Source organism: Bufo bufo, chromosome 2 (assembly GCF_905171765.1).
Source record: "Bufo bufo chromosome 2, aBufBuf1.1, whole genome shotgun sequence".
NCBI lineage: Eukaryota > Metazoa > Chordata > Amphibia > Anura > Bufonidae > Bufo > Bufo bufo.
The window spans coordinates 660,135,145-660,148,215 of NC_053390.1; the positions used below are offsets into that span (position 1 = coordinate 660,135,145).

The following is a 13,071-nucleotide window of genomic DNA, read 5'->3' on the forward strand; positions in this document are numbered from 1 at the left end:
ATACCACTACATCGTCGGGAAAATAAAAAAGTTTTGGTCACGAAAGCTGAAAGCAGGCTGGTTAATAAGGGGTTAAGCCAGGGCCAGCTATAGGACACTAGGGACAGCTTTGCTTTGGTATTACTTTGCTTTATACATGTGAAGGAAATTAGACTTGTGTGTGCCCTCTTGAGAACTGAGAAGACATGGGGGGATCACTTTCATCAGTGAGTGTATAGTATGCTCCTGACACAGGATGCGGTGTTCTGATAGGATTACATTGTACTTGCAGAGCCTTGGATATACACCAGACTTCATACACACGGCTATGGCCCCATATCTGAAAGACCTTCATAAATCAGGTATTTTATGTCATTCATTTGTTAAATGATTATTCTACACTCACCCAGATTACACCAAATGTCTTGTTTTGCGTGTTAAAGGGATTGTCCACCATAGTAACCTATCGCCTGTTCACAGGATAGCTGATAGGTGTTTGATCAACCACCGGTGATTATAAGGATGGAGATAGCCAAGTGCCATGTTCATCTCTCTTTGGCAGCCCTGTAGTGTTGAATGAAGCAGTGATCTCCACTGCTTTCACCCCAGGGACTCCAGCATCTCATTATTGTGATTAGTGGGGGTCCCAACGATCAGATACTTGTCCTTTATTCTGTGGATAGGGGATACGTTTTTATGTTTGAACAACCTCTGTAATGTTTCCATTCACAGACAGCAAGCACAAATATTGGCAATGGTGAGAAATGTCAAAACTTTCCATTATATTCTGGTAGGTAAAACTTATCCCCTATCCACAGGGGATAACTATCAGATCGGTGGGAGTTCTACCTCTGGGACTCCCACCCATCACGAGGACGGGGGCCCCATACCCTCTTCAGGCCGCTTGCTGCTCCCCTGAAATGACCAGAGTGGCTGGTCGCACAGCTCTCCACTGTCTCCAGAACTCCCATAGCAATGAATGGAGAAGCTGCACACATGTGCGGCCAGCCGCTCTGGTCATTTCAGGGGAGCAGCAGGGGGCCCCTGTTCTCGTGATTATCCCCTATCCACCGATCTGATAGGGGATAACTTTTACCTACAAGGATATCCCGTTAAGCTAGATGAACAGTTCATTTTACTGATGTATTAATAATAATGTATCTATTTTGCCAGGTATTCGTGTAGTCAGTAATGCTGGAGGTACAAACCCTCTGGCATGTGCTGCTGCTTTGCATGATATTGTGAAGAAAAATGGTCTAGATCTGAAAATTGCCGTTGTGACTGGAGATGACTTGATGGAGCAGGTAAGTTTTAAGGTTTCTGTAGAACAACAGAGAAGTCATCCTGTATATAGTAAGTAACCCATCAGTCCCCATAATATAGGGTTGAACTGTAAAAAAGAGATGATCTCCTCCCTTCTGGCTAATTTTGCCTGTAACATGCACTTATTTGCTACAAGAGTAAATGCAATCCTTCTCAGTAAAGCTGCACTGATGGTGTGGAGGACCTTGCATTTTTACAATGGTAGTTCATACCTGCAGTTCATCAGATCTTAGAGCGCTTGGTTTTATTATGACCAAATATACAAAAATCTAAATTCAGATATTCCTCTGGCGTGGGGATGGTCTGTTTGCTGGAACACTATTTGCTAGACAGAAGAGGCATCAGTGCATTTCAGCTTTTAGCCTGGAGATATCTGAGCTAAATGTAATTTCAGGTGACATGACATTATAAAGTGCGTTGTGTAGTACATGAGCCATTATTTGTCTTGTATCCTGCATTTGTCACCAGACAGTCAGGTCCATAAATATTGGGACATGGACACAATTGTAACATTTTTGGCTCTATACACCACCACAATAGATTTGAAATGAAACGAACAAGATGTGCTTTAACTGCAGACTGTCAGCTTTAATTTTAGGGTATTTAAATCCAAATCAGGTGAACGGTATAGGAATTACAACAGTTTGCATATGTGCCTCCAACTTGTTAAGGAACCAAAAGTAATGGGACAATTGGCTTCTCAGCTGTTCCATGGCCAGGTGTGTGTTATTCCCTCATTATCCCAATTACAATGAGCAGATAAAAGGTCCAGAGTTTATTTCAAGTGTGCTATTTGCATTTGGAATCTGTTGCTGTCAACTTTTAAGATGAGGTCCAAAGAGCTGTCACTATCAGTGAAGCAAGCCATCATTAGGGTGAAAAAAACAAAACAAACCCATCAGAGAGATAGCAAAAACATTAGGCGTGGCCAAAACAACTGTTTGGAACATCCTTAAAAAGAAGGAACGCACCGATGAGCTCAGCAACACCAAAAGACCCTGTAGACCACGGAAAACTACTGTGGTGGATGACCGAAGAATTCTTTCCCTGGTGAAGAAAACACCCTGCACAACAGTTGGCCAGATCAAGAACACTCTCCAGGAGGTAGGTGTATGTGTGTCAAAGTCAACAATCAAGAGAAGACTTCACCAGAGTGAATACAGAGGGTTCACCACAAGATGTAAACCATTGGTGAGCCTCAAAAACAGGAAGGCCAGATTAGAGTTTGCCAAACGACATCTAAAAAAAGCCTTCACAGTTCTGGAACAACATCCTATGGACCGGTGAGACCAAGATCAACTTGTACCAGAGTAATGGAAAGAGAAGAGTAGGGAGAAGGAAGGGAACTGCTTATGATCCTAAGCATACCACATCATCAGTGAAGCGTGGTAGTGTCATGGCGTGGGCATGTATGGCTGCCAATGGAACTGGTTCTCTTGTATTTATTGATGATTTGACTGCTGACAAAAGCAACAGGATGAATTCTGAATTGTTTCGGGCAATATTATCTGTTACTATTCAGCCAAATGCTTCAGAACTCATTGGACGGCACTTCACAGTGCAGATGGACAATGACCCAAAGCATACTGCAAACGCAACCAAATAGTTTTTTAAGGGAAAGAAGTGGAATGTTATGCAATGGCCAAGTCAATCACCTGACCTGAATCCGATTGAGCATGCATTTCACTTGCTGAAGACAAAACTGAAGGGAAAATGCCCCAAGAACAAGCAGGAACTGAAGACAGTTGCAGTTGATGCCCGGCAGAGCATCACCAGGGATGAAACCCAGCGTCTGGTGATGTCTATGCGTTCCAGACTTAAGGCTGTAATTGAATGCAAAGGATTTGCAACCAAGTATTAAAAAGTGAAAGTTTGATTTATGATTATTATTCTGTCCCATTACTTTTGGTCCCTTAACCAGTGGGAGGCACATATGCAAGCTGTTGTAATTCCTACACCGTTCACCTGATTTGGATGTAAATATCCTCAAATTAAAGCTGACATTCTGCAGTTAAAGCACATCTTGTTCGTTTCATTTCAAATCCATTGTGGTGGTGTGTAGAGCCGAAAATGTTAGAATTGTGTTGATGTCCCAATATTTATGGACCTGACTGTGTATCTCCTTTGTTTGCTCCATATCAAATTTTTCATTTTCCCTGGGCTCAGCTCCTGGGTGGATAAATACTAGTTCCTGCGATGTCTCCCATTCACATCACACATGGGGCAGAGTAGATCCTGCTTCTGTAGCATGGAGGACATTGTACAGCAGTACTGAGCAGTGTTGCTGTAAATACAGCACTGTGGTGAGATGGAAAGTGTACTAGAGCCTGCAGCAGCATCTCTGTGTATTTCTTCTTCTGTCTCCCTCTAGTAGCTCACTCCTTCCCCTCCAATAGACTTCTATGGGCAGCATGTTACCTGATGTCTCTCATTTTACACAGAGAAAGTCCAGCTCACTCAATCATTTGAATCACCCGTGTGCACGGAACAGTTCCAGCACTCACGATTTCTTGGTAGCTAAAATCCTTGTCTTTATTCAGGTAATAAAAAATAGTGTACAGGACATCCACCCACTAGTGCAGCAACATTGACGCGTTTCGAACAGAGTTCTTATTCTTAACTGTGAGCAGTGTCTTTTCCAAAGATTAAATACTGGTCTGGGAGCACCTGGTTCCACCCCCACCTGGAGGGCGGGGGCATGGAAAGGAGGAAAAGGTGGAACCCTCCGCTATCTAGATAAGGCTGTCCAAAATAAAAAAAATGAATATCAATGTCCAAAAGTTTAAAACCTATAACCCTGGGTTTTATCCAACTATGTCCAGAACAGCCAATATGGACATTTTCCAGGATATCATAGAAAGGGAATTAAAGGAGATACATAGTCGCTGCCATGACGAGAGCGGACATAACAATCTATCAGCCAGCCATAGAAAAGCACTTAAGGAATTATTTGATAATAATCGCATTATAACGAAAATGGCTGACAAAGGAGGGTCCATTGTCGTCCTGGACAGGGACATGTACTGCCAACAAATGAGTAATCTCCTGTCGGATCCCACCGTGTACCGAAGGTTAGATACCGATCCTTTACGACGGTACAGGGTGGAATTCCTTGAGGTCTTGCGAGTGGGCCTAGAACAGGGTCATATTAACCAAAAGCAATTCAACTATTTGAATATGGAGACCACAGTCACGCCCATAATGCATGCCCTTCCCAAAGTTCATAAGGGTCAATTTCCTCCTCCTTTACGCCCCATAGTCAGTGGGATTGGATCTTTGACAGAGAGACTGGGAAATTGGCTAGACTGTATTTTGCAGCCGTTCGTCAAGAGAATCCCAGGCTATGTCAAGGATACTTCATCGATTTTAAGATCCTTTTATGACATGACCTGGGCTGAGAATTTCAGATGGCTGACGATAGATGTAATATCGCTATATCCTTCGATACCACACCATGTGGCGATGCTTGCACTTGAATTCCACCTGTATAAATATAGTGTTTTTTCCGATGATTTCATCGATTTATGTTTTGGTTGTGGTTCAGTTCCTGATGTCTCATAATTATTTTTCTTTCAATTCCATATACTATGTACAAATCTCAGGTGTGTCAATGGGTGCGAAATACTCACCATCATTGGCTAACCTGACAATGTCCTACTGGGAGGAGACATATGTTTATAATACTAAAAATCCATTCTCAGAGTATATAGTCTGGTATGGTAGGTACATCGGCGATATGCTCTTGATATGGAGTGGCGATGTACCTGCCATACAACGCTTTATGCAATACCTCGAAAATAATCCTTACAACTTGAATTTCACATATACTGAGCATCCCGAACGTGTCAATTTCCTGGATCTTACACTTTCGGGAATACCCGGTCAGATTATACAAACAAAAACATTTCGTAAGGAAGTGACAGGAAACACAATATTGCGTGCTGATAGTCACCACCCTGCCCACACGATTAAATCAATCCCTGTGGGAGAGTTCACACGTGCCTATAGAAACTGCAGTACTCCTGCGGCTTTTGAAAGGGAAGTTCAGATTGTTGAAAGGAGGTTAGCACAGAGAGCTTGCTTATCCGAGGTGGATGATATCCAGAGGTTTAGCTATCACCAGGAATAAAACTAGAGAGGAATTGCTTTTTCCAACTCATATTTCCCTCTTTGGAGATAGGAATGAAAGTAAAAAGAGAAAAAAACCAAAAACAGAAGGGTACATTATGTTACGATCATATGAGGGACATTAAGCCCACAGTTTCAATGGTTGAAAAGGGTGAGACCAAAGAGAATATACCTACACTTGTCTTAACATACAGCAAGCATTTTGAAATAATTCAGCAAACAATTAAGAAATATTTGCCTATTCTTTATGATGATGATGTACTGCGCTATATGTTGAGACAAGGATGTAGAATTGTCTCCAGAAGACCTCGAATTATAGGGAATGATATATCTCCCTCTATGTATATGCAACGGGCTAAACAAAAAGAGGATTCCTGGCTCACCTATAAAGGTTTTAGCAGGTGTGGAAGCTCACGCTGCCGCACTTGTACTTATGTAGTGAATATGAAAACTTTCCATGATGCGAATAATTCTCATATATACCCGATAAAATCGTACATCAACTGCAATTCGATAGGGGTAGTATATGTCATTAAATGTGTAGCCTGCGAGATGATGTATGTGGGATGCACCACCAGAAAATTCAAGGTTCGAATTTTGGAGCATCTCAACTACATCAGTAATCCCGACAGTGTGAACATATCCAATGCGGCTAAGCACTTCATTTGTAAACATGACCGTAAGGTGCGAAATTTTAGGGCTTTTGCGATTGAACAGGTGAGGCTACCGAAAAGGGGAGGAGATCTAAAGCGATTGGTGAGATTGAGGGAGGCTTTTTGGATTTTTAAGTTAGATACCAGACACCCGAATGGTCTTAACATGAAAAATGAACTTATGCATTTTTATTGACCATTTTATTTTTGATTGATAATGGAGACTTAGGATTTATTTATGTTGGAATCAGCATATGCTATTAAAGATACTTATACATGATAATCTATATCAGTATTTATATGTATACTGTGTATTTTTATTTTTATTTCTGCATATGAAATTTTACATTTATGTTCACTGTTTTGGTTATGGAATTTTTCACATTATATATGTAAGATTATTGACTTTATATGGATGCTAAGTGCATCCCCATTGTAGGGCAATGTGAACAGTGCCTTATCTAGGGAGCGGAGGGTTCCACCTTTTCCTCGTTTCCATGCCCCGGCCCTCCAGGTGGGGGTGGAACCAGGTGCTCCCAGACCAGTATTTAATCTTTGGAAAAGACACTGCTCACAGTTAAGAATAAGAACTCTGTTCGAAACGCGTCAATGTTGCTGCACTAGTGGGTGGATGTCCTGTACACTATTTTTTATTGCCTGAATAAAGACAAGGATTTTAGCTACCAAGAAATCGTGAGTGCTGGAACTTTATTTTTTAATTAATGTCTCTCATTTTACCATGAAATTGAGTGTGAATGATCAGTGCAGTAGATAGGGAGAAGAAAGGACTGAAAAGTGGAGACAGAGGCCTTTTCTCTAATAACACATATTACAAAGTTTCTTATATTCACTTGTACTAGTGCCTTATGCAAAGTTTGTTGAATGGTACAGAGGCTATTTAGGAATGGAATGGGGTGTATTGTATGGACCAGTGTAACATTTACGTAGCTCAGTGATGGGGAGATCATGTTAGCAGTCAGAGGAGTCCCAGCTCAAGTATCCCACAACTAAGGCTACTTTCACAGTAGCGTTAATATTTTCAGGTATTGAGATCTGTCATAGGGTCTCAATACCGGAAAAAAAACGCTTCATTTTTGTCCCCATTCATTGTCAATGGGGACAAAACGTAACTGAACCGAATATTCCAAAATGCATTCCGTTCCGTTTGGTTGCGTTATCATACCAGAGAGCAAACCGCAGCATGATTCGGTTTGATTTCCATAATGGGATGTGGAGCAAATCGCATCCGTCATGACCCACAATGCAAGTCAATGGGGACGGATCTGTTTTCTCTTGACACAATAGAAAACTGATCCGTCCCCCATGGACTTTCAATGGAGTTCATGACGGATCCGTCTTGGCTATGTTACAGAAAATACAACCGGATCCGTTCATAACGGAAGCAGATGGTTGTATTATCAGTAACGGAAGTGCTTTTTGCTGAACCCTGCCGGATCCAGCAAAAACGCTAGTGTGAAAGTAGCCTAAAAAAAAAAATCACATCAGTCATTCTAACTGGTTTTACAAAACTGGAGGAATTTATTAGTAGCCTTAAAAAAGGTAAGGCTCTTCTGTTAAAAACTTTAAATGCATAGATCCTTATCTGTTTAGGCATTGTCTGCGCCAGGCAAGTGTAAGTGCATACTTGGAGGTGGTTTCCACCTAGGTCCAGCTATGTTTTGGCACGCAAGCTTTTCTAAGGCAGCTTAACCTGTGACTGTCCTTGACTAGTGTTGAGCGAATCGAAGTCCAAATTGGAGTTCTATCCAAATTTTTGGGAAAATTTGATTCGCTGCGAAGCTGAATTCTCTTGTGCTTCATGGTAGCGAATCGACTTTCCCTGAAATGGCAGTAAAAAAAAAAAATCCTAGTTACCTCATCCGTTTCAGCGCGAAGACCAGACCGCCGCCATCTTGATTGAAGATCATGCCCAAAATCCCGTAAGCGGTGACCTATGATGTCACTACGCCAGCCGACATACTAACTTGTGCCATTGCATAAAAGGTAATGTGGCCTCAAACGTAAAGGACCTCTAAGGCCCCAGTCACATGGCAGATTTTTCAAAGGGTTCTGCCTTGGTTTTTCAGTTTTAATGACATGGACCCATTGAATGGATCTAAACGGCAAACGGACACCCAGCATGGTTCCAATGGCATTTGTCTGGACACCGCAACAAGAAATGATATGTCCTTCCTTGGCACAATTGCGGCTTCACACCACCAACCACACAAACAGCAGAGAAGCTTCCCATTGGAAACAATAGGCCACCAGCTGAAGCACAGCCGCAAGAGGCTTTTTGACATCAAAATTCTGGCATTGAAAGACACAATGTGAACGGGGCCTAACAGTAGCATGTTTATTTCCACTGTGATTAATAATTTAATGAAACCTGATTTCTAGTACTGTATTCTGCTCTTTGGTTTCCAGAAAGATGCATTTAAAGAAGCTGGGATCACTGATATGGACAGCGGGAAGCCCTTTCCTGACCATGTCCAAAGCATGAATGCGTACTTAGGGTAGGTCACTCTAATCATTATGACCTGCATATGCTAATCATAGAATCTTATGCTGCTATCCCCAATTAAAGGGTACCCCCCTAAATGTATTAGGGAGAGAAACTCACTTTCAGCTGTTGCATTACCCCAAGCAGTAAGGGCCCTTGCACACGACCGTATGCCCTCTGAGATATACGGTCCGTGAGCGGGCCATATGTCCTGGAGCAGCATTGATCGTGCGCACGGGAGCGCACAGCATCATAGATTACAATGATGCTGTGGACGTCGGGCCGCCCGCTGGACTATTGTCCCACACTCCTAAGATCATATGAGTGCAGGACAATAGCGCCGTGGGCGGCCCGGCGTCCACAGCATCATTGTAATCTATGATGCTAGGTGCGCACGATCAATGCCGCTCCGGGAAATATGGCCCCCTTACGGACCGTATATCTCGGAGGGCATACGGTCGTGTGCAGGGGCCCTAAGGCATATTTTCAGGATTTGAACCTCTTGCCCCTTTGAGTTTGACATTGATTGCATAGCGTCAGGGAACCAGTTTAGGCACCATGAAAAAGGCATTTAGGTGGTAATAGTGTATTTGCATAGTAGATGTAGATTATATCCATGTGTACATATTATCTGGCTGTTACAGCTGCAGCAGTGAACTACATATACTGATAAAATGTGTGTGTACCAAGGAGACATGATAAACTGTATCTCCTTATGGAGAGTGCCTAATCAGTATGAGGAGTCTTATAGGCCAGGCAACGCTCCCCAGGCATTCTGGGAAGACGTTATGCAAATGCATTCTTAGCAAGCTCTGGCTCTTTCTATCCTATAAGTCAATGTTCAACAGGCCTTGAGACATGACAAGTGCACTGTCGAGTCGTTCTCCCCTATATCCCCCCCCCCATTCCCAACCAAATAACAACACAACACCTCAGGTGGATTTTATTGGCCACAGCAGCCATTTTATTAAATAAAAAACATAAATAACCAACCCCAAAGGCCTTCCCACCTGAAGGCCCGCCCAAGGAAAACATAAAACACAGGGAGGGTCCTTGGAGCCCCACAAACGTAACGGGTAACAATTACCTTTAGCCGATAAACACCAGCTCAGAGGCAGAAAAAACGGTAACCATGGGCAGCAAACGTGGGCAGATACCCGCCATATCACGCCCCAAATTCCAGTACCTGGGGAGTCCAGAGCCCACTTGGCTCCCTCCCCACCACGCCAGATCCACCAATTCCAAGGACCCACCACCTCCCCGGCCGCTATGACATTTGAAAACAGTACCTGCCTGACCAAACCAAAAACCACCCATAACCACTGTGCCATAAACCAAGAACCTCCAACACTCCAGGAAACCAAACCACCTCTTGAAAAAAATGGGTGGGTGGGTGTTAGCTGGTGCAGATCCGCTGTCCCTGCAAAATGGCCCCTTTTCCTGCTCTTCCCACCCCTTTTAAAACCTTAACCCCCTCCCCTAATGCAACGCCCACACTTACCTACCAATTAACCCCCATAACTCCCTAACAGCTCCACTCCCTCCAAGCCTCTGTCATGCCAGGCCTCCCCCAGGCTTGCAGCCCTAAGTCCGGCCTGTACTTGACTTAAAATAATTAAACGGGTTGTAAGGGAAATAATAATGATGACCTATACTCAGAATAGGTCCTTATTATCAGATTGGCCAAGGTCCGAGTCCCAGGAGCCCCTCCGATCAGCTGTTAGAGGGAGCTACCATGCTCACCGGAGCTCTGGTCAGCGCAGCAGGCTCCTGGCAACTCTCCAAACACAACTCCGTACAGTGCTTGGTATTGTAGCGTAATCCCGTTTACTTCAGTGGGGCTGAGCTGCAGCTAGGCCAGGTGACCGATGTACAGTGATGTCACTGGCCTAGGAAGAGGCCACGGCACTAACGGAGCACCAAACCTCTTCTATCAGCTGATCCTGAGGATAGGTCACCAATATTAACAGATTACTCCTTTAAGCTTGTACCATGAAGAGTAATGGCTAAATGTGATTTGCTACATTATCACTACTAAATAAGTGCGTACCCTTTATAAAAAGTCTTATATCGGAGTATAAAGTGCTGAACTGCACTCCAGACTTATTTAGGCCTTGGGTAGCAAACAGCAGAGGTGAAACCCATTCTGTCGGATTCCCAGATGGATAATTACAGTGCGAATGTCAACTTTGTTTTTTTTGTTGTTTTTTTTGCTAATGCATCAGCACTATGGAGGACAGGATCTTCCAGGTATTTTTTTTATAGTTTGGCTCTTTAATGCAAAACACAAAAAAGTATGTACTGTATATGTACTATGATGTCTTTTATTATAAGTGTTCAGTGTACACAGAAGGCATGACAGTATTATGTAGGGAACAAGACCCTTCACAAATTTTTATTATTTTACCATGATACATATTCAGACCTTATGTCATAAGCCCCCTGCTGTTATGGCTACAATGTGCCAAGGTTACCACTTTATATATAGGCATATTCCGTGCTATTAGCATTGCACACATTATTACTGTAAGCTTTCATCTTCAACTCTTTATTTCATTACAGTTAATTGTTATATTGTCTTTTTCTAGGGCAAGACCGATTAGCAGGGCCCTGGATCTTGGGGCCGATATTGTTATCACTGGACGATGCGTGGACAGCAGCCTTGTTCTGGGACCACTAATACACTCCGTATGTACTTTATGTTAATCTGAAATAAACCGGCTACAGAGAGCCACGTCCCATGTCTGTCACACCTTGGCTGACAAATCTAGATTGATGCAAGCCAAAATGATTACATTTATAGTACCATAGGTGATCCTGGTAGTAATATTACTTCCAGCAATTTTCTTGATATTGACCATAACAAGCCTTCTTTTTACTTTCATAATTGGTTGGTCTTAAAAGTATAATAGTTGGGGATGACTTTAGAGCCCCCCATAGTTACCAGCAGTGGCTTAGGTACCATAGGGACAGACCACAACAATGCTACGGGACCTGTGATGAGGGAGGACCTGGCACTGTGTGCCGTCTTCTTCCTTGCAAAATAAATCATGGGCAACTACCTACAGCCGCCACTAGGGGGAAAGAGTTTTCTATTACTTAGGCTACATTCACACGAACATATTTTGTTTCCGTGTCGACTCCGTTTTATTTTTTTTTGCCGATTGGATGAGGACCCATTTATTTCAATGGGTCTGCAGAAATCTGTATGTCCGTTCCGTAGCCCCGCAAAAAATATAGAGCATGTCCTATTCTTGGTCATTTTGCGGACCATAAAATACATACGATCGTGTGAATGTAGCATTACATTAAGTTCTGTGGAAGCGGTATATATTCCAGTGCACTGATCTGCCCCTAGTGGCGGCTGCTGACAGCCAGATGTATCACATCTTGTTTGATAAGAAGCAGGAGACACAGCACCATATTCACAGTATAAATCATTGTTTTCACTTTTTGCAAAACAGAAATTAAGGGAAGTGGGCGTTGTGACTTTCTTGCCCATAATTATTGGGGGACACAGGAACCGTGGGTATAGCTATGTCCTCTATGAGACGTTGACACTAGATAAAGCTGTTAGCTCCTCCCCTGGCAGCTATACCCCCTCCAGCCTGGAGAGAGAGCTTCAGTTTTTTCTAGTGTCAATGCTCTGCATTGTAGCTCCTGTAGATTTTTTATTTAAGTTTTTTTATTTTTTCCTTCTTTTTCCGGCTGGAAAACAGTGGTCACCTAGCCTCCCTGTTCTCCCGGGGGAGTACGCCAGCTTTGCCCCGCCACTCTGCCTCCTCCCCCACAAGAAGACAAGGTGGACCAGGGCAGCCTCGCTCCCCTGCATCCCCGCAGCAGAAGGGTCACCCATCCAAGTCCCTATTCCAGTATCCTGCCACTATGGTGCCAGTAGCTTAAGGGGTGACCCTGCTGGAGAAGAGGAAGGGTGAATATGGCGGCAGGAGAAGAGAAGAGGATGAAGATTAGGTGAGTACACGGGACTAGGTAAGTATGTTTAACCCTCTTCCCCCTCCCTCCCTCCCTCCCTCGGTGGCAATAGTTTTCAGGGGTTAACAGGCACAGGGCTTCATTTAGCGTAGCCCAGGACCCCTAAAGCCATTCCCTCTCACTTCCCCTTTACAACGGCACATAGGGGGTTAATGCATGGAACCCCCTGGCAGGCGCTGTTCTAACAGCAGGAGGCTGAGCGCACCGCTGTGGACCGGGAGCACACTGTCAGACATGCAGAGAGGGGAGCGGAGGAGGCTCCCGCTCCCCGACACCTACTGTCATGATCCACCCCTTTCGGGAGCGGACGCCGGGCTCCAGTCCCTCTATGGTCCAGCCGGTGCAACTGATCAGCTGTGTGCAGGGGCTTTGGACCGCCGCTTCGCGGCCTGCTGGGCCGCAGCTTTTGTCCCCTGGTAGTAGAGGGGGGGCGCACTCTGGCGCGAATACTTCCCCCTCCCCCAGAAACCTGCTGAGCTCCGCCCCCGCTCC

General features: G+C 44.0%; 1 protein-coding gene across 1 annotated transcript in view; it reads left to right on the forward strand.

The window, feature by feature from the left end:
• The window catches only part of LOC120990058, a 165,155-nt gene that overhangs the window by 49,813 nt on the left and 102,271 nt on the right, over positions 1–13,071 (forward strand). The window contains exons 4-7 of the mRNA XM_040418568.1: positions 272–341; positions 1,153–1,283; positions 8,511–8,599; positions 11,175–11,274. Coding sequence (XP_040274502.1) covers positions 272–341; positions 1,153–1,283; positions 8,511–8,599; positions 11,175–11,274 — 390 coding nt within the window. The remainder of the gene's footprint in view (positions 1–271; positions 342–1,152; positions 1,284–8,510; positions 8,600–11,174; positions 11,275–13,071) is intronic.